The sequence below is a fragment of the Pipra filicauda genome, unplaced genomic scaffold (genome assembly GCF_003945595.2).
Source record: "Pipra filicauda isolate LSUMZ 115617 unplaced genomic scaffold, ASM394559v2 scaffold104_size2351352_pilon, whole genome shotgun sequence".
NCBI lineage: Eukaryota > Metazoa > Chordata > Aves > Passeriformes > Pipridae > Pipra > Pipra filicauda.
The window spans coordinates 1,685,317-1,712,904 of record NW_024103485.1 but is presented as its reverse complement, the minus strand read 5'-3'; the positions used below and the strand labels follow the sequence as shown (position 1 = coordinate 1,712,904).

General features: G+C 37.7%; 1 protein-coding gene across 1 annotated transcript in view; it reads right to left on the bottom strand.

Annotated features, from left to right (window-relative positions):
- Nucleotides 1-27,588, bottom strand: part of PIK3C2G (phosphatidylinositol-4-phosphate 3-kinase catalytic subunit type 2 gamma) — a 205,679-nt gene that overhangs the window by 119,720 nt on the left and 58,371 nt on the right. The window contains exons 11-16 of the mRNA XM_039379280.1: nucleotides 27,052-27,247; nucleotides 23,158-23,280; nucleotides 17,143-17,274; nucleotides 9,392-9,503; nucleotides 6,916-7,046; nucleotides 96-284 (exon numbers count right to left, since the gene is read on the bottom strand). Coding sequence (XP_039235214.1) covers nucleotides 96-284; nucleotides 6,916-7,046; nucleotides 9,392-9,503; nucleotides 17,143-17,274; nucleotides 23,158-23,280; nucleotides 27,052-27,247 — 883 coding nt within the window. The remainder of the gene's footprint in view (nucleotides 1-95; nucleotides 285-6,915; nucleotides 7,047-9,391; nucleotides 9,504-17,142; nucleotides 17,275-23,157; nucleotides 23,281-27,051; nucleotides 27,248-27,588) is intronic.

Genomic DNA, 27,588 nt, shown 5'->3' with positions numbered 1-27,588 from the left:
CGTGATACTGTGTTGAGCAAACTGACGAGCTGAATTAATCACCTTGTGATCACTCTGCTTATTGTTATTTTCCTACTTGGTTAATTTTCCCTTACCTGAAAGTCAGAAGCCCAAGTGCCTCTAAAGGGTTAGAAAACCTCCAGCTCCTCAACGTGGCATACATTTCTGACACGGTCGTTCGATCCCAACTGGGTGCACTGCCCAGCACCAGAGGAAGGGAGCAGTTTTGATTAGTGCAGTGGTAACGATAAAACCATAAGATTCTTCTCTGTTGCTCTGAGAGTCTGGAAAAGAAGATTAGAAATTCAGTTTGAAATCAAAACCACCTGGAGCTTTGTGTAGCAACAAACTTTATTGTGCAGAGGGGCCAAGTCACACAGTACACTGCTTTTCAGCTAAGTACGTGTTTTCCTTGGGGTAGGATATCATTTTCTGCAGACCAGCTTTTATAAGAAAAGTGATACTTATACTCTGGATCTGTCAGCCTTAGGTCATATAAAAATGAAGTGTCAAAAGACACACACATATGATTATTTCACATCCCAAGCACTCTCAATTTTCTTCTCCGCTATCTCTGTTGTTGGTGTTGTTTGTTTGTTTGTTTTTACTGTTGTTGGTATGGGGTTTTGTTTTGTTTCTTTGTTTGTTTTTTTTCCACTAAGAAGGTACAGTTATCACCAGATAAATTATTGTTACATCCATCTGTTATATATTGTCTCTAACTACTGTAGACACACAGTGTCATTGCTTTCATTTCTGCCCTTGCTTTGACTGTTTAAAGCAGGTGTGCCTACTTTTAATGTATCTGCATTTAAAATAGGGTTTAAGCACATCCATGTGCACACACAAGAACATGAGCATGTGCACATGCACACACACAGAGTGTGATTATTGCCTAGCACTGGTATGAGTTTAGAAAAGGGAAGAAAAGCTCCCAGCAACTTCTGTATCTGTTCACAAAGCCTAGCATGCCACGCTTTGCTGTACTCACAAAAAAGGGTGCAATATACCAAATTCCTCAAAGAGATATTAGATATCTAAAGGACATATTGATAAAATGATCAGTCATCACACTATATTTCACCACAGTGAGAAATGCCACAGAATAATTTCTGCTTTATATGCTCTGATTTGTCAACAATTTGGATGTCTTTGCCTCATGCATATTAAATCTCAGGTTTTAACACACCAGAAAACAGAAAAATAAATTCCCCTTGAGAGACAAGCCCAGACTATCTCGTTAATTTGATATCAGAGCCTTCAAAAGCAAACTCTGAAAGTGCAAACCGATGTCCAGTTCATATAAATCATTACCGAAATCAAGAACATCATTTTTCTTAGTCATATTTGACCAGATTGGTGATCTGTCTACTTAATAAAATAACATAATTGTGACTTCAAACAGACACAGATATTTCAGAAGGCGTGAGAAATCTTGTAGAAGGCAGTAAGTAAATAGTTTGTTTCCAGTCAAGCATTTAATTATCCAGATGTGTAAACAGAGCTCAAAAATTCAAGTTTTTACATTCTTTCCAAGTTCATTGTCCTTCTATTTGCAGTATTTTGGGACGTTCTTACCCTAAAAAAAATAATCTTAGCCACACTCTAACAGTCAAGATTGTGTCTTTCACAACTCATAGCAATGAGTTCCTTTGGCTCTCTGTGCACTACAGAACTTTTCTCCTTTGCCATTTTGAATTGCCAAACGTTTAGGAACAGAGAGCAGCAGCACAAGGATGGGCATGTTTCTTACTATAACAAGAGTGAATGTTAATTTCTTTCCTTAAGGAAAATAAGCTTATAGATGTATGCAGAGATGAACCTAACTGTGATACAAATTCTGTTGTGACTTCCAGTAATCATTTCAGGAAAAGTATCATTTCAGTAATCACTTCAGGAAACAGCTTCAGAATTCACAGCTTGTCTAAAGTGACAATAGATAAATGCCTTTCTGAGTGTATGAAGTCACACACAGAAAAAGATAAAAGCAGGCCTAAGATTTCATTGCCTCTCTTGATTATCTTATGTATTCGGATGGTATTCTGCAGGGCAGTTCACCTAAAGGACCTCTTTTACATGTTAACTTTAAGCAGAGGTTTAAGCTTTCAAACAGCATTCTCCAAACTAGACAATCTGATGTTCAGATTAAAGCAGCTAAAGCTTCTACTGAGCTTGCAAAGGGAGATAAGAAATCAATCCTTGTATCATGTTTTCTAAACAACAGGTTTCTCCCTCTGACTTTACTCCAGAGGCAATGTCATTTTCTCTTCCCATGCTTTAAAGATCAGAGACGAAATTAAAGGTTGGGTGGGGCAGGGGTTATTTAGGTTCTGATTTAAGCTTCTTAATTGCAACAAAAGTTAACATATACATGTAATAGGACATTTAAAATAGATGGTAAAAGTATTTTGCATACACAGCATCTGAAGATTGTTATGCTAATAAGGACACTTCTTTGGCTCAACAGGGATAAGATGCTAATAAACCCTCTTTATTGATAAAAATGAAGTTTATGGTTTTTTAGGTAGAGTCGTATCCAAATTTCTCTCCATATAAGATCTAGATTAAACTATATACCCTTCTGCTTAACACAAATAAACCCCCAAAACCCAAAAAACCCTAAATAATTCAGTAATTTTCAGTTTAAGTTTTCATTAATCCCTTTAGCTAAATGAAGAGAACAGCTTCTGTGACAGCTTTGTTAGTTGGTATTAATTGTTACCTTTTTTTTGGGGGGGGGGGGAATGGCAAAAAATGAGTTTAAATGCATGTGAGATTCCTTTGTTGTTCATGTTCAGTACTAAAGCAGAATAAGACAAAAGGCAAAAAGAGGAAGGAGCAGCAAAGCTGGAAAATACAAATTTCTGTCCCCTGGCACTGATTTTCTCTTGGAAGTTTCTCTGCCATGGACACCCCAGAAAAGTGTGCAGCATTACTACAGTTTTTTAGACCTCTTCCACTATTCATCCAACTGGAAGCAGCCTTTCTAATCACAACTCACAGCAAAAGCACTCTTGTGACCACTCGTAGGCAAACTAGATTCTTACCAGGAAAGTGGCAAAAAGTGAAAGAGAAGCTGAAAGAGAGGAAAAAGGTAGAAGGAAAATGATAAAATAAAGATGGTAGAAACCAGGTTGTCATCTTCCTAGCTCCAAACCAGTCTCTGATCCCTACCCTGGAACACACACTTAACACTGGGATACTGGGCTGTATGAGGCTGGAAGAGCAGCCTTCATCTCAGATGGCTAGTCTTCCAGGGTTTGTATTTCAAACACAGTAATCCTGAAAGGAATCAGAGGCTCACATGTGAAATGTTTTCAGAACTCAGCCAAAGCACCTGTCAGTAACTAACAAATTCCCCTCTTGGCACTCTCTTGTCTGGTTTGGTGATGACACCAAAGATCACACAGTGTAGGGCTGTGAGGAGCACAAGAGCCACATGGTGAAGCTCATTGCCTTCAGTCCCACTGAACATCTTCATTAATTAACATCCAAGAGATGTTTGCCATGGGGACCAGTGATCTGAGCTATCTAACAGAGACACAGGAGTCTGAGATTCAGCTACTGGGAAGACTTTAGGTCTGGACCAGCTACTGGAGAATACCTTGCCCATGTAACACGAAGAGGCCCAAGCACCAGCAACCAAATCAGAGTGTGGTTGTGAACCTTGGAGGATCATATGCCTGGGTGTCAGCAGCTGGGGAGAGCAGTAAAATCTGGGGTCAGCTCCTGTAGAGACTGTCTAAGCCCAACTACTGGAACAATCAATATTTTTTATGATATATATATATATATAAATATGCATGTACATATTCCACCAGCAGACTTGGATCCTGATCAGGCAGAGAGGAGGAACAGAATCAGGCTGTCTGTACTGTCTGTTTTGTGGCACTGTTCCCTCTTTGGGCAGTAAAGTACAGCCTTTTCACTCTGTTGATTTACTGATATTATCAGGAATACATGATCCACCTCTGTGAGGGTTGAACCTGGGGACACGTTCCCACAGCAGCCTTGCATTCATAGCACAACTGGATTCAACAGCCTGTAACAAAGACAAGCGTGCAGATGTCTGTTTTTAACCACTGTTTCTTCCTTTTCTATCATTGGGCTAAGAACATTTTCTATCCATTCACATATTCCCTCCACTTCCAGTAGAATGAACAGCCTGAGAAAGGTTTCTTGTGTCTTCTGACCACAGAAACCCGTGTATCTCAAAATTGTATTTAAGGCTAAAAATCTACCTAGATTCCTTTCTTTTTCTTGACATATGGAAAAAAGGAAGGAGAAGATCTTTAGATATCATGGCCATAATTTGTTTGGATACTGATATGTTACAAATTTTTTAAAGAAAGTCTCATGAATGAGGAAGGTAAACAAAAATTGCAGGCTGACAGATTCCCCTTGATCACTAAGTACTAAAAAATGTAATTGTTTCATTCAAAGCCCTTTATCTTCATGATTCAATTGGTAGATTAGCTTTGCCTATAAGACAGGATAACAGAAAACAATTAAGAGTGGAAAAACACTGGACTACCATTCTCTTTCCTCCAAGAATCTGTTACTGAACTTATCAAAGCTTTAACTCCAAACTGGTGACTTTCAGTGGTCTCTTCCTTTCATATTCCCATGAAAGGATGTTATAGGGTCTACCCTTGCCTGTTCTTTGTTATACCTATTGAATGAACTTGTTACCCATGAATTTGTGTATGACTGTGATGGCATTGTCTGCTTTCACAGCTTTGTGACAATAGATTTTAAAAGCTCACCACTGACTGACTTAAAAATTATTTTCTTCCCATTGACAAGTGATTTCCTACCTGGTTTCACTTAATGTCCCCAGTTCAAATATTGTAGGAATTGATGAGGCATTCACCTTGTCTATCACCATCATGATTATATAAAAATTAATCATGCACACACAGATACCTTCTAGTCTTTTCTCCAAACTACAGAGTCCCAATCTTTTTAGCTTCTCCAGCTGCTTAATCCCTTTAATGACTTTAGTTGCCCTTTTCTGTACATTTTCCACATCTACTGTGTCTTTCCTGAGTTGGGGAGACAAGAACTATGCAGCATACTCAAAATACAGCACAGGGTTTTAGGTAGCAGGGAAATGGCACACACTGGTTCCTTCTTTACCCTTCCTGATGATGCCCAATATTTTATTAGCACTTTCAGGTGTTGCGGTACATTGCATTCACGAGTTCAGGGAAATATCAGAAGTAATGTCAAGATGTACTTCCTGCATTCTAATTGCCAGTTCTGAGAACAGTGTCACATAAACACGCTTAGCTATTTTTTCCTTAAATATACCCCCTTAAATTTGTCCACACTGAAGCTCATTGGCCATGTTTTTACCAATTTTTTAAGTCCTTCTGGATCTTTCCTCCATAGCACAATGACAATCTGGCAGAGTTTAGTACCATCTGCAAACCTAGAGATTTCCCTGCCCACTTCTTTCACCCTGTCATCAATGAAGGTACTGAATAAAACTGGTCCCAACCCTGAGCACTGGAAGACCCTGCTAGTGATTCCTCCATTCTGAAAATCCTATTTTAAACATTCTATCTTTGCCTTTAGCCAGTTTCCTTCTAAACCCATGGCAAAATAATTTATTTCACAAGCTGTTTTTTGAACATCCAAATGTCTTATGTTCACCAACCCCCCAATATCCATGAACTCACTGACAACCTCCTAGAACAGCAACACTTTGATGAGGCAGGATTCTATCCACAGAAGCCACACTGGTTCTTTCCTGACAAATTACTTCATACCTAGCTTAATTCTTAATGATCTTATTCCTTCTTACTGAACCCACCATTTCACCATGAATAGAGATCAGATGCACTGGTTTGAAGTTCCCAAAATCACTCGGGAGCATATCTTGCAGCTGGAAATTTTGCTGGCACCTTGTCAGTGTCGTGGCACCATGGCTACCCACAATAAAATACTGACATCCCATTCACATTTCAAAATAAAATAAAAAAACTCAAATCACAGATCCCATGATTAATAAAAATAATTTCACATTTCATCCTGTCTTTTTAGAAGTTGAGGTAAATATCAAATACAACAGTAAATTTGTCTTTAAAAAAAAAAAAAAAAATTAAAAACTCCAAGCCATCAACTTAGAAATCAGAACAGAAAAGTCTTCCTAAAAGATACATCGTATCACACTGAGAGGGCTGAACTGACTCTAGGTTATTTAGTTATTGTACAGTTAATGCACCTTTTGACCTTTGATGGAGGATTAATTCACACAATTAACTGTCATTAGTAAAATGGCTCTCTGTAAGCACCAAATTCCCCTCTGATTTTACCCAAAATTATTTTATGCAGTACATAATCCTAATTGGTAGTATAACATGTACCAGTATAGCTGAGCATACTAATCTGCCTCAGTATATACAGTGTGTTTTGTTTCACTTTGCCTTTATCCACCTTCTGTGAAAGCTAAACTTTACATACTTCTTTCCTTGCTTATAACTTGAAACAGATTTTTCAAATGCCATTTAACTACTATATCTGAAGTCTGAATGTATAAGTGAGAGAGGCTGATTTCCATTGAACCCAAAGGTGTTCTTGCTGATACTGATATAGATGTACTGCATCACCTGAAAATCTTATTTTTTGAACCAAAAATTAGTTTCTCACTTCAAAGACATGAAAAGATACAGTAATAGAAAGAGAAAAACAATCCTTTTCTAAACTGGTAAAATACACAGCCACCTCCAGGGGCCTATTAGGCTTTGCTGTGATATATTCTCTGATTTAGAGGTGTTAGTTCTCACATCAGTCAAGCTTGGCTCCTCCAGAGGAAAATTTTGTTTTCAAAGAATTGGATACACCTAATTGTGATCGATAGGATAAGTTCAGCAAGCCAAGAATGAGCAGGGCTACCTGGGTACAACTTACAGCAAGAGAGAATGTATCTGAGAAAGCCTTGCAATGTGCTTCAGGCACCCTTGGGTTGGCTCTTCAAGATCACCTCTTCTTTCTTCAGGTTCAGGTTTAATGAACTCCAGATTAGTTTCTGGAAAGTCAATCTTTATTAAAAGAAAAAAAAAAAGAAAGATGAGAAAAAAGGCAGAAATTATTTTACCAATATGTATTGTCAGATACAACCGTCAATAAATGTTATCTTGGATTTGTATGGTAAGTATACAAAATAGGACAGAAAGAAGAACAGATAATTATTTGGGGATACTCACTGTATGTAATATTAAATGTTTTGGTGAGAAATTCAGTCTGCAGAAATCAGTGGAAGCTAACTTTCCCGAGAGAATTTCATCTAGTGTATTTCAATTTTATTAGAACTGCACAGACACAAAGCTGAAGCAACCTTTTCCTTTTCTCCTCCTTTCCTGGTTTTTAATGGGATGGTTTGTAAGTGGAAAACTTTCACTAATGTAGATTTGGGGGTTTTTGTTTTTTTTTTTGTGTTTTTTTTTTTTTTTTTTTTTTTTTTTTTTTTTGTTTTTTTTTTAAAGTAGGTTTACTTATGATTCTATTATCATTTCTGGATGTTCAATTTCATATATACCATAGAATATCTACCAATTTTTCATTCTTTACATTTACATGTAGCATCAGAAATTTAGGATAATGTTTTTTAAGATGCAGAGAAAGTAAACATTCAACTAAAATTACAATGCTTTAAGTACTTGATAGTCTGAATACATACTTGTCTGAAAACTCAGGTTGTTCTTCAAACATCAGCTAAATTTGCATCCTTTTTTGATTTATTAATGGTTTATTATTGGTTTATTATTTATTAATATCTATTTTTTAATATATGTATTTAATATGCAACACTCTTCTAAAGGTTAAAAAAGTTATACCCTACAAAAGAGTCACATCAGAAAACCAGATCATCTTTAAGGTCCCTTCCAACCCAAGCTATTCATTCTATGAAAATCTATCTTTATGACATTTCCAGCATGTTCCCAAATGGTGATAATGCCACATGCATGGGAGTAACTGAAAATGAGAGATCCTGTTCCATTTCTTTCAGTAGAGAGAGATTATAAATTAATAGCCATTTACTGTCTCAACATCCCTTTATTATTAATAGGGGGAGCTATTTTAAGGCATGGTCTTTGACTGAACTCCTCAGACTAGAAAATTCCCATTTGCTTGTCTGTTAAAACTGGGCTATTCTTAGGTCAGGCTTTTTTATCTGTATTATCTGCTTCTACATGTGATTTGCTAATAGATATTCAGCTTTTCAATACAGAAAACAATTGCTTTTGCCCTTTAAATATCCAGTTGCTAACTTAACCTGGAAAGGTGGCAAAACCATCATGCAGACTTAATGTATTTTCAATACTGGGAGCACCATTCTGCCCAGAATGAGTGAGAACTTTGACCAGGGCAATGATTTTCCCCACGTACTCGGCACTGGTGAGGTCACACCTCAAACTCTATTTTTAATTCTGGGCCCCTCAGTACAAAAAAGACATTGAAGTGCTGGACTGTGTCCAGAGAAGGGCAATGGAGCTGGTGAAGAGTCTAGAGACTAAATCATATGAGGAGTGGCTGAGGGAGTTGGGGGTGTTCAACCTGGAGAAGGGGAGGCTCAGGGGGGGGCCTTATAACTCTCTACAACTACCTGAAAGGAGGTTGTAGCCAGGTTGGGGTCAGTCTCTGGTCCCAGGCAACCAGAGATAGGACAAGAAGCCTTAAGCTGCACCTGGGGAGGTTCAGGTTGGACATCAGGAGGAATTTCTTTATGGAAGGTGTTGTCAAGAATTGGAATGGGCTGCCCATGGAGGTGCTGGAGTCATCATCCCAGAGGTGTTCAAGAAGTGGTTGGATATGGCACTTAGTGCCATGATTTGGTTGACAAAGGTGGTGATCAGTCAAAGGCTGGACTCATCCTGAAGGTTTTTTCCAACTTCAATGATTCTGTGCTCAGCATGTAGTGATCAAGGAGAGCTACACTAAAACCTATTAACAGCTGCTTTTAGCCACTTTCCTTTGTGCCACTCAGTCTTATTGTAAGCTGTGTGTTACACTCACAATGGCACACAATTCAATAGCATCAGAACAAAAGCTCAGATTTGACAAGGCAGCTGTAAGTCAGGTACCAAGTCCTTTATTTGCGTCAGAAGTATTTTGGGAATCAAAACATTCAGGTACCAGCTCACTAACCTGTGTCAAAAGTATTTTTGGAACCAAAATGACAGCAACAAAAATTACCCTACAAAAACTTTCTCCAGCCCTCAGAAGTGGTTATTTGGTATGGAAAGCATCAGACATATTTGCCACTGCACAGAATTACAGACTGTCACCCTGAAGATTAACACACTTTCTTTGTGTGGCCTTGAAAACCTGCCTTCTTGCACTTTGTTAGAAAACAACCCTTTGCTTTGCTTTCTGGCTTTCTTACCTGCAGTGTGACCGAGGTTGGTGTGCTGGTGCTGCAGATGCCCGGGGTGATCATTGCTGTGGGTGTGCTGCACAGCCTCATGCTGAGCAGAACAGTGCCGTGAACGAGCCGCCTGCGATAAACACAGAGGGAAACAGGCCAACAGGTTTTACTGAAACTACATCAAAGAACGTGGAACTGGAGAGCTTAAAAGACAAGCAAAAGGAGAACAAACCTTTTCTCTTTATGTGACTAGTACAAATCTGGCCTCGATCAGGAGAGGTTGCATGCTGGTGGTCTCACTGCTATCTGTGCATTTGCAGGGTTCATGACACAAATCACATTCCCAAGACATTCTAAGCCAGCTCTGCACTTTACCACTGATTTCTTGTGTGACAGGCACTGCCCTTCAAGCTAGATGTAAAATAAGGATAATACTATATCCATGTAATTTCTATCCCAAGATTTAATTTTGAGGACAAATATGTTAGAGACTGTGAAGTGTCAACACAGTGTAAAAAGTGGAGGGCAGCAAACATTTATTCCACAAAAAGAAGAAACTCATGGTAATCTACTGCAACCATGAAGGATCCTTGCTGATTTTATGTTCAGATGACAGGGAGGAGGGAGTATGATATCAGAGTCTCCAAAGAGCTGAAAGAAATTCGAGTGGGATAGTTTGTACCACATATACCACATATGGCTTTTGGACAGATGAAAGATTATGGTCTGAAGTACCAGTCTGAGCACTACACATACAAGAAAGTCTTATCAGTAAAACAGGCATGCATGTGGCCTGCAGATAAGAAAACCAGCACAATTTGGCATGTCAGCACAACTCAGTCTAGAGGACTTGAATAAAATCAGAAAGTTTGGGTGGAAACTCAAAGCATAACCAATCGACTCAAATTAAGAATGCAGTACCTGAATAAAGAAAGATATAGCATCCTGGATTTAACCTTTCATTTCACAGAGACGCCGAGTATGCTGAGTTGGAAGGGAGAAATAAGGATCATCGAGTCCGACTCCCGGCCCTGCACAGGATCATTCCCAAGAGTCACACCATGTGCCTGATAGCATTGTCCAAACGTTTCTTGAACTCTGTCAGTCTTGGTGCTGTGACCACTTCCCTGGGGACCCTGGTGCAGTACCCAACCACCCTCTGGGGGAAGAACCTTTTTCTAATGTTCCACCTAAACCACCCCTGACACAACTCCAGGCCATTCCCTCAGGTCCTGTCACTGGTCACCACAGAGAAGAGATCATTGTCTGCTCCTCCTCTTCCCCTCCTGAGGAAGTTGTAACTGCAATGAGGTCTCCCCTCAGTCTCCTCTTCTCCAGGCTGAACAGAACAAGTGCCCTCAGCTGCTCCTCATACGGCTTCCCCTCAAGGCCTCTCACCATCTTTGTAGCACTCCTTTGGATGCTGTCTAAGAGCTTAATATCTTTCTTATATTCTGGTGACCAAAACTGCCATAATATTCGAGGTGAGGCTGGACCTATTTGTCCATATCTTACTGATTAGTGAGGTGAGAAATTTGATTATGTTCAGCATCTCTACTTTTACTGACAAATAATTTTTATTAATATCTTTTCAAACACTGGTCAGTCAAAAAAACTGAGGAATGCACTAGATATCCTTCTGCCCATTGCAGCAGAAAGAGCCAGTCAGATAAGTGAGGTCTGAATGTCCAGCTTTTACCTAAAAGGAGGACTTTAGAGCTACAAGAGAATCCAGATGAACTATTTGATTCTAGCATGAGTTTGCAATGTTGCTGTATGAAAGTACCTCTTGAATTGCAAACTGAAATAAATTGCTTAAAGTCACCTGAGGAAGGTCTAAGCAACTCCCACAAAGTCATTGTTATAGTCAACATAAATTAGTATAAACATAATTCAGGACTAATTTTTCTTTTTCACCTCTCAAGCTGTTCATGTTGGTGCAAACATTTTATTTTATTGTGAGAGCACAGCTCAGGAGGATTAAAGACAACCATTTTCTGAAGTTTCTTTTGCAGCTGTAGGTACATTTACAGGAGAATGGAGGCAGAAAAAGCTGTGATGTGAACAAGAGAGCACTTGAGGGAAAGCAGCAGTTGTGTTATATGAAGTCTTTCTCATTTAGGTAATTGATGTGAATGTGGAAATGATCAACAGTCATTCAAAGTTGTTTTCCTGTGATGTGTACTCAGCTGACCTTTAATAAATGAGTGGCATCTCTTCAACCATTCCTTTGTTGACAAAGATTTACATCATCATGTGAACTAATTGGCACTTTTGTTAGAAGGGAGAGGAGTAGCTTAGAACAAATGAACATGAAGACTAAATTATCCTTCTGAGCTCTCATTACTGCTAATCACTTTCATATTGTGCTCTAAAACTATGGGGGGCTTTAAAGAAGAAGCCATACAGTGGGGGTTTTTTCAAGGAAAACCTGTGAAGACAAAAACAAGAAGTAGCACAGACCTCAGAGGTACCGTAGATGTGTTTGAGACATTTCCTGAGCTCATTATTTCAACTCATTTACACCCAGTACTAATTTGGCTAAAGATCATCCAGGAAGATAAGGAAGAATCATCAGATGGGCTTCTCAGGACCTCAACTGGAGACACAGCAAGTAAAGCAATGTGCCTTTGCTGGACTGAGACAATTTCATAGATTAAAGCAGATTACAGGACTGTTAGTAAAACCAAAGATGTTAAGCCACCTCCACAGCGTGGAAATAACATCTAAGAAAAAATGAATTTTATGAGACACATTAATACCTTGTATATAAAGCAGCCTAATTTATACAGTTAGAAATAAGTGAGCAATTTATGTATCTTCCATCAGTAAGTCACTCTTTGGGCTAAAGCTAGACTGTAAACACACAGGAGGCATTTTTTAAAAGATCACATCAGCTGGGAATTAGGGTGTATGTTTCTGAAGCACAGCTTTCCCTAGCAATCTCTTGGGCACTGTACACACTGCACAGTCAATATTCTTCCATCATTATTTTTAGAAAAAGAAGCAGGAGAGTGTGCAGCATCCATCTGAAAAGGAAGGAACTATCATCATGAGCATGATAACCTTTCCTGAATGGACAGATTCTTCTCTCTGCCACCTGGTTGTGCTGATGACAGGCAGGTCACTCCTATTCTGCCTGCCAGTCTTCCCATCTGTAAGGTGAGGCCAGTGACAGCAGCCATCTAAAGACTGTGTAGTGATCACAGTCATATCAGAAGGTGAATAATAAAATGCACCTACTACCATTTACTTTTTTATATGCTCCTGCATAACCAGGGCAGATGGAAAGCCCTGGAATTACACAGATCCTCAGCTCCTGTTTATTACCAGAGATAAAATAAACTTCCCATCTTATCACAGAAGAGGACACTATTATTAAAAGGCAGTTCAAGGTATCCTTACTTAACAAAGTCAACTTGTATCCCGAAGTCACATGGCAGCCTTCCCTCCCCACGCTCTGCAAGAGAAAAGTTTTGTTGCCTGCTCTGTCTCAATTTGGAAATACCAGTTCAAAATAAATTGTGGTGTTGGAGTCAGTGGAGTCAGAGCAGTGGGCACTATGGGGGACATTGCAACTCCAAAGCTGCCCCAAGTGATGGATTGTTAATTAACTCTGGATCACTAAACTATTCAGCCCAAGAGACAAACACAGTTTCTGATGTGAAGGAAGGGAAAGTTGACACACAGCCTCGCAAACACTTTTTGAACTGCCTCTTGTGTCTAGTAAGACTTCTTGTTACAGAAGCACCATCAAGGGCTCTATTGGCAATGATTTAGGGCTACTATCTGACTGAAGTCAGCTACTTGATAAGGTTGAGAAATGCAGATATGGAGGCTCACCTACTGGACAAGTTGTCAGCTGCACTCATTATTACCGTGTTCATTCCCAAATGTATATAACATTGGAGTTACTGTTTAGGCTGGATATACCAGGAAAATTAGGACAAAGTACTGTGTAAAAATAACGTAATTATCCCCAAACCTGACATTATAAGTCTCAGAAATTCAGAGTTGAGGTTAAATCCAAAGCTCCTAAAATATAAAACTCCCCATAGCTTATGACCCAAGCAGTCTTAATTCTGCATTGGAATGACACTGTGAAATAACTACTTTATTACAATTACAAATACTACAGAGCCCTAGAAAATTCAAAATAGAGATAAAATTTTCAACTGCAAAGTAATGCTAAGTGTCCTACAGACATTTGTAAGGGTCATAACTTCCATCCCCACAGCTTCCAGTTTAAATAACTTCCTTAAGTTTGTAGGTGATCAAATACAAAATTATCAGATTATTTCAGAATTTTAAAACAAATTTGCAGTTACATTCCTGATTAATTCCTAAATTTTTCCTCAAAAACGTAAAGTTTAAGTTTACAAGCAATAACTTTCAGGTAAATAAGTACATTTAGGCAACCATTGGAGAATATTTGTAGGAAGTAACTTCTGGAAAGAGTGAAACTATTTGTACAGAAACATCCAAAGTTGATAGCATTGATCCTAACACATGTTTGGTAAAGACTTCATATCCAGCAGCCAGTTATGTGATAAATCTGCACACTGCAAGAAAACTGACAGAATTAGAGTTCAGGAAGTAATTAAAATTAGGCAAATTTGAAATTTACTAATCATCTGTTCACTGACAAGTGTTTATCAACAACAACAAACCTAAAATAGGTCAAATGCTTGAGAAAATTTTTAGATATTGTGTGGTTTCAAAATGGGTTAGGTATGAAGAGATTGTAATAAAAAATAAAAATAATATACTTTAAATAAAGATCTAGATTTTGCTTCTTTATAAATGTATATATATTTCTCATACAGTCTGCTCAGTATTTTTTTAGAGGAGAACTGCAGTGCTAAAATATCAGAAAATAACTACAGACCTTTAATCTGGCAAGAGACGTTGACATGGTCTTGCCCAACAGCATGAGAACCTTCACACTTCTTGAAAGAGAAGAATAGAATTTGTATACTTTATATGTTAAAATATGTTCATGTTTTCTTAATCTTCAGTTCAAACTAAACATAAAGAATTAAAATATGAAGGACAGAAGTGACCATACAATGACAATAATCACTTTGGAAGAGAAAACAGGTATAAAATTTACAGAGATGAGTAAATTCAGAATCTTTTAAAATAAAGTGTTCTTTTGCCCTAAGTCACTAGTAGATCAAGATTCCTAAGTAATATCTGGCAATAACCCAAAACTGGTCCTTTTCCCCTTCTCTCTTCAACATAAGCCACAATGAGCTTGATTGAATCCCTGTGTTTTCAATCAGAAGATATAATGGGACACAAATGAGGAACTGTATTTTAAAAATGTTTGACATTTATTGTACTTTTCCAATATTTAACAAAACAATTTGTCTTTTTTTTTTATTTTTAAACAAGCATCTGAATAGAGAAAGAGGGGCCACACTCTGTCCTTATCTTCCCTGACCCTGAGAAGAATGACCCTGAGAAGGGACCAACTGAGACAAGGATTTGAACAAGAACGTTTGATGACCCAGGTAAACACCTCAGGGCTCCTGGCTTCTTCAAAGAGCTTACTTCTGTCCTTTCCCCAATAAATTAAATTCTGGACATGAGAATGCTAGGACTTTCATAGAACTCATATTCACCTCTGAGAAATGTTCTCTTTTGAGAAAGTGGTATTTTCCAAGCTAGAAATGTTTTGTCAAAGATTTTCTGGTCAGACTTCTTTAATCTCTTTATATACATTTACAGAGTTTGTTATTTAGAGACCCTAATACAATAATCTTTGCAGTAATACAAGGTGTTCTTGACATATTAGCATGACACTACAGGTACAAATCTTTTCTTGGTACATACTTTCAAGTTTGGAAGTACTTTTTTGAAATAAGTCTTGCAGTTTAGTTGCATTCCAGCAGCAAGGGGACTCTCAGGGCAACTCTTATTTTTAAACCAATCAGTCTATCAATTGAAATCATGGTGAAAGAATAATTCTGTGGAGCTGTGGTTGGCTAAAAGAGGAAAAAGCATTTAGGCTTCTTTGTGTTAGTAATTACTATAATTGCAAATGACACAGCTATCAGATTAGGGGGTGTTGAACATGCTATTCCTAAATCATTCCTCCCCAACAACTCACTTTTCATTTCTGCTTTGAGGGGTCATTGCAGCAATGATCTCTACAATTACATAGAAAATGCAGGGAAAGTAGCCCTCTATCCCCTTCATTGTGCTCATTGTGTGTACCAGGAAAGAATGGAGCCATTTTTCAGTAAAATCTTTGAAACTGTCTGGGTGATTTGGAGATCTCCTCAACGACAATCAACATGCTTGTTTTGATGGCATACATTAAAAAAAAAAAATCACAGGTTGCCGAGGGCTTTCAGAACTTCCAAAAGTCATTACTTTTGGACTCGAATGCTGAAAAATAAGAAAATCTCTAGAACAACACAGGTCCTCAAGAAGAGGATCCCCATACAGGCACTGTTGGAGGTAAATGGAATAAGTGTCCCCCCATTATCATGCCTAATGCTCTGCTTTTGAATGAATGCACTCAGCACATATCAGCTTGCCCGGGATAAGGACAACTTAACCCTTCATCTCAATTTAGATTCGCAGCCAAGATATTCCCTCTCTATTTCACCCTAAACACCAGGATGGTAGAAATACTCAAAATAAACATATTGCATGTTTTGTTTAAAAAGACATACGCAGTCAAAGAATGAGTGATGTGCTCTTCTGGAAGCTAACTATGAAAAGTAACTGAATAAATTGCCCAAGCAATCCTTGGAGCAGAGATTCATGTTTCCTTCCTTCCTTCAAGCCAAGTGCTCTCATCACTAAGTCAAAAAAGAGCAGAGTAACCGAATTTTCTCTAAAAACATGGAAAAAGCCTCTAGCCCAGTCCAACCTATTTTATAAGCCTCTCAAGCTTCAAAGTTTGGTGAAACACAAGGTCTCTCAAACGTGGCAAATTCATATGTGCAATGAGATATTTTATTTGTTTTATCTTGCTTTAAGTGGTGATTGCCATGACATAGAGAAGTAGATCAAGATGTCTCAGGATAAGGAAAGAGCTGTAGCTAACAGATGGATGCTAATGAAGGGACTTGTATGTGTTGGACATACCCATCTATTGCTCAGAGGGTATGCAGCTATGGGCTACTAAATAAAAATTTTAGTATCATTGTAAAGACTTGATCTAAATTCAGATGTCACAGTGTTACTAAAATATATTTAGAACACTGCAGAAAATTTACCTTAGTTTCTACACATCACTGCAGAGAAGTTCAAAGCTACAAGTACCTTTAAAGTATTGTTACATTGTGTACTGTGTAGAAAGAAGAGGTTAAAAAAAAAGGAGAAAGCTTCTAAAGTGGTGTGGAGAGGGAAAGGTGCTCATTGTGGTCATCACTGACTGTCCCAATTTAAGCAGAATGAATGAGTGTGAGAATAGAAAAAAACCACCAACCATTTTGTACAAGAGGCTGGGCTGAAAAGGATTTTGCAAAGCTACAGGAAAGGGTTCAGCAGGGCCTTTCAACATGCCTACAGAACTTTATTGTAAGTGTTAAACAGTCACCTAAGCCAAGTTTAAAAACAATGTAAGGCAAAGACAGAAAAGCTTATGGATGGGCCTCTTACTGGGACATCAAAAGCAGTTTACTGTGACTGTCTCAGTCTTATTACTGCAATGTCCTGAAATAAGTATTTCTGTCTTTTTATGTTTCTCCCAAGTTGAGTGCGATACTTTTCAAGAATGGTCTTAAGCTGTCATACAAGACTGAACTTACTCTTTTGGATACAATGGGGAGCATGTCCAAGCAAGCACTTCTGTATTTTTAGAGGCACTGTTTACTCCCAGTAGTTTTATTGTCAGCATAGTTTCCCTCGGAAGAGCCTTTATTCGTAGAGGAAAGTTGATTCTAAAAAAAAAAAATCAGAAAAGATAAAAATAAAAGTTAATAAAAATTGAGCATTGTTACCACAAGTGAGTTCTTTCTACATTTTTCTAGATGCCCTAACATATATCAAATTATAAATTACAGGAGTCACACTCTGAAGGAAAATGCGACTGACAGATCCCTTCAATACACTGAGGAGTATTTTCACCCATTAACTTGAGTCCCAGTACTTGAGAAGAGGCAGATAAAAACTCATTCACTTCAGTGGTAACCACCAGAGCTGACAAAGGCAGGAAAAGCTTAGTTAAACTTTGTTTTAAATATTACCTTATTTATGAAAGGCTATTTCAGAATAAATAAAGCCCTAGGAGTGAATTGTAAACCAGTAGTTAGTTATTTGCTGTCTTGTGTCTTTAGAGGAAAACACCACTTAAAAAAAATAAATGTTGCTTCTGAGTAGAGTATGATAATAAGTCTCTTGTTCAGGTGTGCTTTAGTGGTGTGATATTTCCCAATCATAATTTACAGACAGATTTTGTCTCAACAGCAATGAGCAATTCACATTTTTTAGTGAAAAAAATCAGTTTTATCAATATTCATCTCCACCCTGTATTGACCATTAGCAAACTTGGTTGGTCATTTCATTTGTTTATACAGTTTATAAAAATTGATTTAAATTCATAACTTAGAATAATTCTAATAAATCAGATACTTTCATGCTGTATGGATAAACCATGCATGGAATTACCCAGACATCTGCAGGTTTGTATTTTCTTTTTTCTGAAAAGATTGTATATGGTGGACAGTGCATTTCTAGCTTTTTTTCATGTATACTCAGTGCAAGCTGAAATTTCTCAAGTGGAAAGGAAAATTAATTACACTGTTTCTGTATAAACAAAATCAATATAAGGAGCTAGAGGCTAAAAGAATTATTCCACATTGACAACATAATCATTAAGAAAACAGAAGATCTGCATAATGGAGATTAAAAAAAACAAACCAGAAGATAAATTTAAATAACATACACTGGCAGAGCAATGCAACTCTCAGCATTTTGTCAAAGGTATAGTCATACTTGAACAGCAAGCAGAAGTAGAAACTGTATTTTAAAAGTATAGTAGTCTGAAACATATAGGACTTATGGGTACCAGAAATGATACATGGTAACAGTATAAGGAAAAATTAGCATAAGATTTTGCTCCTATCTGTCAGATTGCTTCCAAATCTGTCAGATTTCTACTGAATTTGAGAAAGTTTCCTTGAATGCACTGAGGAGTCACTGAAAGAAAGTAGATGGTTTTCAGCTGAAATTCTGAAGTACTCCACATTAGCATTAGTGTCAAAATTTCAGATGATCAATCCTAAACATTTGGAAATTATGCAAATTTGCATACCTCTCTCTTTGAATAACAAAGCAAGACAGCCATTTCCCACTCCTGATTAAAGGGAACGGAATTGAGAAGCAATTCTCAACTGTCGTCCCACGTGTCCCTGTTTACAGCTTTCAATTTTGCCTTCCCTGTCTCATGCCCTCTTCCTTACTCATAGTTAGAAACAATTATTGGGAAACAACTGTTTCACATGCTAGAGATGGCTTGTTCTGCCTCTTTCACTGACAGGCCAACAACACTGCCCTTGTAACACAAAAATGTTTGGCAAAGAGTTGCACTTTAAAGCATCACCCATGCTGTGAAGAGACAAAAAAAAATAAATCAAGACACTCATTTTATGATACAGACAATTGTTAACGCTCCTAGTGGACCTGGGGCAGTGAAAAAACCCTCACAATTTGAAGAAAGCAAATGATTGCCAGAGTTTCCCCCGGGCACATTATACAGCACTAATTCCAGCAGGAAAAGAACATGGAAACTACAGCAAGTTACACATCCCAAGAGTTAAAGTATGAGCCAAAGAGGACTAACATTTCCCTTCCAGTGATATGTGATACACAAGGTAGGGGAATATCTGTATTGCTTTTAGAACTTTGATTAATACATATCTTAACTTACTCAGTTGTCTCATCCTTTCTGACTGTATGAGGCTGAGTCAAACAGATGACTAAGAAGAAGAAAGAGGAAATGGAACACTGGCCAGATATAAGACACCCTGTGGGTGAACAATTTCAACAGTAGTTGAGAAGAACAAAGAAGCTGCTCTTCACAGATACTAGATAAAGTTATACAGCTTAATTCAAAGCCAAGGGCCTAATATCATAAAAGCACTCAACACAGAAGAGCTCTGGGGCAACCCAGGCTGTGCACTGAGAGAGTGTAAACAAAACAGGCAAGCCAAACAAAACACGGAGAAGAGGGAAAGCCAGTGCCAAGAAAGTATCTGAGGTGATGAATGATGGGCTTAACGTTAATTCCATACCTCACGTCTGCAGGTTTAACATAAATTACGGAGGATGGAAAAGGTGGAATAAATATATTAAGAGCAACCAGCTAAGAGAAAAGACAGAAGATAATATAAGAGTCTCAGTCAGTGAAAAATGAAACTGGTGAGAAAATAAGAGGGTAACTTCTGGACTTTACACATTATGTGCTAAATAGTATTAGTCTGTTCAAACTCTGCACCGTGGAGACAATAACGCTTTTCAAAGACAATACACAAGTTCTAAAGCAAAAGCATACTCTTGAAAAAGTACAGACAGAAGAAACACTGAACAAGGCAACCTCTGTACATAGCAAATGATTCTCATCATTCCCAAGAACATTCTGGGAAGGACTGAATGTGGTAACAGACTTTAACAGAAGCTCATGTTTATACATAAAAACCTATCAACTTAAGGTTCACGTGCTAACTGGTTGAAGCAGTTGAAAACAGAAACTAAATACATGAAAATCAGCAAATAAAGCAAACCTTGTCTTTGGTAGAAGCTCCCTGCCTAGATTCCTAATCACCCAAACACTACTCTCCGTATTTTTTCTCCTCTGTTCAAATCAATCTTAATCTCAGATCAGGACTCATTTTGAATTAGCTAGTTTTCTTTTTTGGCCTGATTCCTAGTTATATAGAAAATATCTGACTTCCTAATGTAATAGAAGCTCTTCCTGATGACCTTTTACCACATGCATTTTCAACAGCTGTTATCAACAGAAAATAGTACATAGGTTAGAATCAAAGTAGCAAGAAACTTTACAATAAAGACATTGTCTTCTCTGTAAACTTTTTATGCAAACATATTTCCTTCTGTTTCAAAAAAGGTGATATGATATTACAGCCAAAAGATAACAAAGAGTGAACACACTTTGGTTAGAGTTTTGAGTGATACAGACTTCCTATCACTGTATGACATGGGAAAACAATTTCAGTAATACCTACTTCATTAAAATACTCTACTTTTTTAACCAATTTCAGCTTGAATTCTTGCAAAAAAGTATTAATTAGTGTTTGCATACATCTATTTCTTTTAGGAAAGAAAAAAACAGCCTGTTCCTACATGTTTTAAATTATGCCAACTAGGCACACTGAACCTTCAGTGATAACCTATATTGTTCTTTCTCTCTGTGTATGTCAAAATATTCTAAATATACTGATTATTCTATCAAGTTTAGTGCTGCTCTTTTAATCTTAGAGGGTTAGCAGCACAAATAGCAAAGAATCATATTGTCTCATTATAGAACTGTGACAAGTATTTAATATTTAAAATAAATTAAAAACAACATAAATATTTCCTTCACTATGCATAGAATCAAGAATGGTTTGGGTTGGAAGGGACCCTAAAGACCATCGGCCATGGGCAGGGACACCTTCCACCAGACCAGGTTGCTTGGAACCCTGTCCAACCTGGTCTTGAACACTTCCAGGGATGGGGCAGCCACAGCTTCTCTGGGCAACCTGTGCCAGGGCCTCATCACCCTCACAGTGAAGAATTTCCTACTGACATCTAATCTAATCCTACTCTCTTTCAGTTTAACCCTGTTAGCTGATTTAAAATACTCATCCGACATCTGCATTTTGACTCAAAACAGCATCTGTTCACAAAACTCAGTTCTGGACACAAGGTAAAACATACAAAAATAAGCATATCTGGCTCCCTGGATTCTCAGCCTGTGTTTCCAGATCGCAGGACATTAGGTTCAACAAACCTTCCCTCACATTTTGAGACTTAAACAAATGTAGGTCATTATGTCTGAGGTGGAAAATATGTGAACACCTTTAATAGTTGAGGGAAATGTTGAAAAGCCTACCAGACAGATATAAACTTGGAGGGGTTTACTTTGGAATCTATTAGAATTGGATTTTGAAAATTATTTTTGAAACTTAAGCAACAATAAAAAGTAAAAAGGTGCTCTTACAAACTGATACTATTATATACACCTCTAGGTCTTATTTCTGATGTTAAGAGCCCCTTAAAGCATCTGTGACCTATGAAAGAATTTGGTGTCCATACTTAACTGCTTCTTTTCCCAAGAAGCATTTGGATGGAATTGCACACATTTAATAATTAGTTTGCAGGGGGAGAGGTTTCAGCAGAAAGCCTGAAGTGTCAGTCTGACTGCTTTACATTTTCATGAAATGGAAGAAGAGCAGAGTTCCTGTTTCAGTTACAGCTAAAAATTTATTTCTACTCTATCTCGTTATATTTTGTTTTAGAAAAGGTTTTGTAAGATGCATTCCAGAAAGGCTTCACCCACATTTTAGAAGCCAAATATGCTCTTAAGAAATATAATCCTTCCCTTACACTTCAATTATATCTGCCCACATGTACCATAAGAAAGTACTTGACCAAAACCTGGAGAAGGTGAAAATTCCTACAATGTATACAAGAATGATCCAATTTTTTAAACACACTTCTGCTCAGCAGAAGTGCACCCATTTTGTTTCTTCATCATAGGGTAGATCTACTACTGGTTCCTATATCTGTTAGGAGTGCTGTACAAGAAGGCTATGCAAAATCTCCATTAAGACAGATGTATAACACATTTGACATAAAAAGATCTTTTCCCATATGACCAGCTTGCAACTGCTGTGTGTCTTACATAAAGGCAAAGAGAAGTTATGAATTACACTCTGTATTGAACTGTAATTTTAAAAAACACCTTTCAGATTACTTGTAGCCTTTGTTCAATTCTAATGTAATCAAGCTGCTTTCAGATTTAGAATACAGTAAACACTGATGTGAAATACCAAAAATTTGAAAGACTGTAAACATAAACATGTCATGCTCAGGAAGCTGAAAGAATTTCATATTACTACCAAATCACCAACAAAAGCATACTTCTTTCTCATCTATTGCAAGTATACTTTTTGTCATCCCATTGCCTTAAACAAATGTTGTTTGAGTGTGTGCTTTGTTTTTCAGGGGAATTATTTTCTTCAAAGTAGACAGGCAGGTAAGAGGTAATTAGTAATTTTCACACTAAACTTCCGGTCTCAAATGAAAGCCTTCATTTTAAAACTGAAGATCCTTCTAATAAAAAACAAACACACAACCCCCCAAAACCAAGCAATCAAAGAAACAAACAAAACCCCAAACCAACAAACCGCAACAGCCTTGCTGGTTTGTAAAAAAGAACCTTTACAGAAATATTACAATGAGTTTTCAGGCTGGGTTGCATATATACTAGAATTGGTTCCAAAAGGTGGAATTTCTCAAAAGAGGACAGAAACACAGCATTTAGTTGCATCTCCTTTTGGTTCCAGTATTCCTCCACGATGCCTCCAGTGAATAAAAGCTGCTCTCAGACCAGACTTGCCTTAGTCCTATTTCTCTTCCTCTGGCTACCCCACTTCTTTCTCACTCCCATCTCCCTAAGCTTCTGTGAATTAATTTGCTCAGGAGAAGATTCATTAAAAAGATGTGGATGTTTGGGTTTTGGTTTTTGGTTTTTTTTAAATGAATATTTGATTTGCAATATCTGTCAGACAAATTTATATCAAATACAGACCCAAACTTACTTCTCGTTCCAGTCAGCCAGGAAAAAGAAGGATCTTCTAACTGGAGTATTTTTGCAAATCTTCACTTGGCATATTGTCTTCCCAGCATAAGTCAGTGAACAGGAAAAAGAGAAAACTTTGTAGCTACAAAGAGGAAAAAAAAAAAAGGAAACAGAAACAACAAAAAAAGATTAATTGTAATGTACCATGTCCAGCACAGTAAATTTGGAGTTAACCATTCAGAAACTTGTGAAGATTCATGCTTACATGAAAAAAAGAATTCAAATAATGAATCTCACATTAATGTGTGCATGAAGGGGTGTTTATTTTGGGTTGTTTGGTTTTTTAATTTTTCTGAGTTCAAAAAAAATTCTTAAGACATCTGGGTTCTCTTTCATGTTTTTGTTATTAAGGTTAACTTTTTTTTTCTTTATTATTGCGTTGAAGGAAACTTTGGACATAAGTTTTGAAGTGCTGCTACTTGCTTGTCATACAGTCAACAGTAAATCTCCCACCTGGACATCTGTGACAAGCTCTGGGACCCCCAACATATGAAGGACACAGAACTGCCAGAGCAGGTCCAGAGGAGGCCAGAAAGATGCTCAGAGGGCTGGAGCATCACTCCTACGAAGAGAGGCTGAGAGAGTTGGGGTTGTTCAGCCTGAAGAAGGCTCCAGGGAGACATCAGAGCACCTCCTAGTACCTGAAGGGAATCTACAAGAGAGCTGGAGAGGAACATTTTACAAGGGCATATAGTGAGAGGACAAGTGGGAATGGCTTCAGACTGAGAGTAGGTTCAGATTAGGTATTGGGAACAAATTCTTCCCTGTGAGGGTGGTGAGGCACTTGCACAGGTTGCCCAGAGAAGCTGTGGATGCCTCATCCCTGGAAGTGTTCAAGTTCAGGTTGGATGGGGCTCTTAGCAACCTGGGCTAGTGGAAGTTGTCCCTGAACTAGAGGATCTTTAAGATCCCTTCCAACCCAGGCTATTGTATGATTCTATTTATAATTACTTTTCCCAACCTGTAAAAAAAAGGTTACTACTTAAGGGAATCTATACATTCTTTACAGCAGAAGCATTAAAGGCCTCTGTGTTGGTTTTCTTCAGACAGTTCTCCAACAGCCTTCATAGCGAAATTTGGGACTGGGGTTATCTGTTGTTTCATATTCTTCTTACTGAGATCTTTTAAAATATTAGTCAAAATAAACCCATAGAGTATTAATAACTAATGTTCTTAATGAGTCTTGTAACTTCCAGATCTTCCTGCCAGTCTCAGCTTTAGATCTCATTCTGTACAAGAATAATGAGCATGGAAACAGTCAAATGTGAACAGGAAATTTGAAGCAGTTGCAGACTGAAGGTGCCTGAATTTGTCATATTTATAAGAATGACGGCTGATCTCTTCCAGAACATTATAATAATTTTTATAATTATTGTAGCAGATTTGCTTTTCAATTTCTCTTTTTTTTTCTGTTTTGTTTTTGTTTTTGTTTATTCCAAGAAAATGATCTGTAATCTGTAGTACCTATGAGGCATCAATGCAGAGAGAGAAAAAACACCTTGTAAGACTAGGAAAATGCTTCCCCTAGAGTCCAAACATTGCAAACAGCTGGAGGATAGTTCAGGAAGTGATAGATTTTAATACAATCAAGTTACTAAGTATTGCTGTTTAAGCAGAAGCACCAATACACAATATACAGACATATTCCTGATTCATAAATCATAAGGATCTAATCCTGGGAAGATTAATGCTTATACAATGTTCATTCTGACTGAAGTCAAACAGGTTGCTCAGAGTGCGTGCACTTCAACCCATTTTAGGTCTCTACAGAGCATTTTGCCTAAGCAGCCTCCCTGTGAATTCAAAGACATGATTCCGTAGTTTTGTCCCAGAGATCACTTCATATCACCCAGATGTAGACAGGAACCTGATTGGTTTTGGGTGTAAAAACAAATGCAGTGAAACATGAAGATAGCAGTGTTATGCCACTGGCAGCAAATAAGGCACATCTGCTTGGAATTTAAATGAAATAGAAAAACAAACAGATAAAAGAAACAAGAAGAAATTAAAATAAGTAAATAAAGGTTACCAGTTTTGCAATATTCTTCTGCAACTTGTAATGTCTGTACCAATTTTTTTATGAGGACAGTAAGACATATTCCTGTCCTCATATAGACATATTCCTGAATTACTGTACAGACATTACAAGTTGCATAATAATGTTGAAATTGAGAACACAGATATAAAAATTGACAAAAAAATCAAACAACGAAAGTGAAATTTAGATGGATTTGACACCTCACAAACATGACCCTGTAAAATATGAGACAATTCTCCGTTATCTCAAAGAATTAAAAGAAAAGCCATTTATCATGTATGTTTCTATACTTATGTATAGGAAAACCAATGTGAGACAGACAGTGAGGGATGTCAAAATTCTAGCCTTTATAACGTATATATTATATGTATAAAAATATATACATATTATATATAAAATAAGTATATATATTATATATATGCAGGGAGATATATACTAAAATATATATTAAAAAAAGGCAGCAAAATCATTAAATGTGACCTTCAGGAAAGGGAAAATTAGATCCATGACATAGTCAGCACGAATTCATGCAGTGCAGAAATAAGAATGGGGAATATGCATGTGATTGATGTTACTGAAAGTACTTGAGGAAAGCAGGTGTCAGAGTAGCAGTCCATGTTAAGAAATCCGTGCTATGGAATATGAATATTGGAAGGACTGGAAATGGGAGATTAAGGAGGAAGAGAAATTCTCATTTTCACATACTTGAACATAGCACTGAAGTCATCAGCGGCCTTTAGGCCATATGTAATTTCAAATTTTTTTGGTACAACAAAATGCAGTGGGAATGGTATAACCGTTTGAAATCAGGATAGTGATTATAGTTCTGCTTTTATTATCTTAACTAACACAAAGTCTCTTAGACTTTTATAAAACTGCTAATTACAGCTAATGCTGTATAGTACACTCTTGCTCACAGTCTAATACAAATGAATCCACTGTCATTTGGAATACAAGGTAAAATGGAAGCAAGGGAAAATTAACTTTGAGAACCACATTTTGATTCAAAAATAATGCTACCAGAGTGTGGTCCCCTTTTCCTCTTCGAGCACACTGGAGTGGTAAGAGAACACCAGTTTTGCTCGGAGTAGGAAAAGCAGATATTTAAAAGAAGAGACAACTACTTCTACCAAATTTTACAAATACAGAAGAGAATACTCCAATCAGCTTTTTATTAAAGTTATCTCCCTCTTTCTTTTTATGTTACACTGCTATACCAGCTATATTTGGATCTGCAACTACATTTATTTTAATCACCTTCCATAAAGAGGATAGTCAATGCAGATGCTTAGCCATGTAATGCTGAATACACCAAGAGCAAAAGTTACTGAGAAAGCCTCATTCAGGTTGGGTTGAAGCAAAATCACCCCTCTGTTTAACTGGGTAAGCTGGACTCCAACCCTTCCAGTTACTTGTGCTGCAGAGGCCACACAAAGCCCCAGCCCAAACTCTCTAGGCCTGCAGTACACACTCATTCCTCCTTCCCACCGAGCAAGTCAGTCATGGAAGCATTTCTGAACACACCCATCAAGGCCAGTGCTCTGAGGTTGTTTCTATTACCATCCTTCCACACTGGTCAAGGGCAATCAGCCAGGCTACCTCCCTGATTCTCCATCTACCTATGGGGCCTGGAAGTCTCCTAGCTAGTCAAGCTTAAGTAAATACACTTCATGCTAGAAAAACAGTAGAAATACACCCACTCAGCCTCTAACATTAATATAAAAGTATCACCAAAGCAACAGAGCTAAGCTGGTATCTGTGAAAAATATGTGATGAAAGAGTGTTCTTGTGAACACTTGCTGGACCTCCTCCTACCTGTTCACCCAGGCTTCTGGGATGTTATGGGCAGCATAAACAGTGAAGCTGAGCTGGGAATCGAGGCTGATCTCTGCACAGGAAGGGCTTTTGGGTATGCTGACAAGCTGGAAATTTGCATCAAAGCTGCTGCTGTAAACGTGGATGAGACGAGAGATGGCCACAGAGAGCTCAGTCACAGCAGCCTCTATTAACACTGAGAGGAGAGAGAGAAATAAATAAAGGTTACCAATAGGTCATTTATGAAGAGCCATATTTATCTTAAACCATCAGTTAGAGCTTTCAAACGCTTCCCTAATAAAATTTAATTAAAATGACATAACCTACCAACTGAAGCCAATTAGCCATCTGTGCTTCTGAAAGCAGCCTTAGCTCATTTCTGGGGTATCATTAACAGTCTTCCATTACAGTGCTTTCAAATTAAGGCATTTTCAAAGTAAGCATTTTCAACTACAGCAAGTTAGTGTGTGCCTCAGAGATGCCATTTCAGTCTGTGAATTTTCGTGCTGGAAGGATTTTTATTAAGTAGGTGTTTTT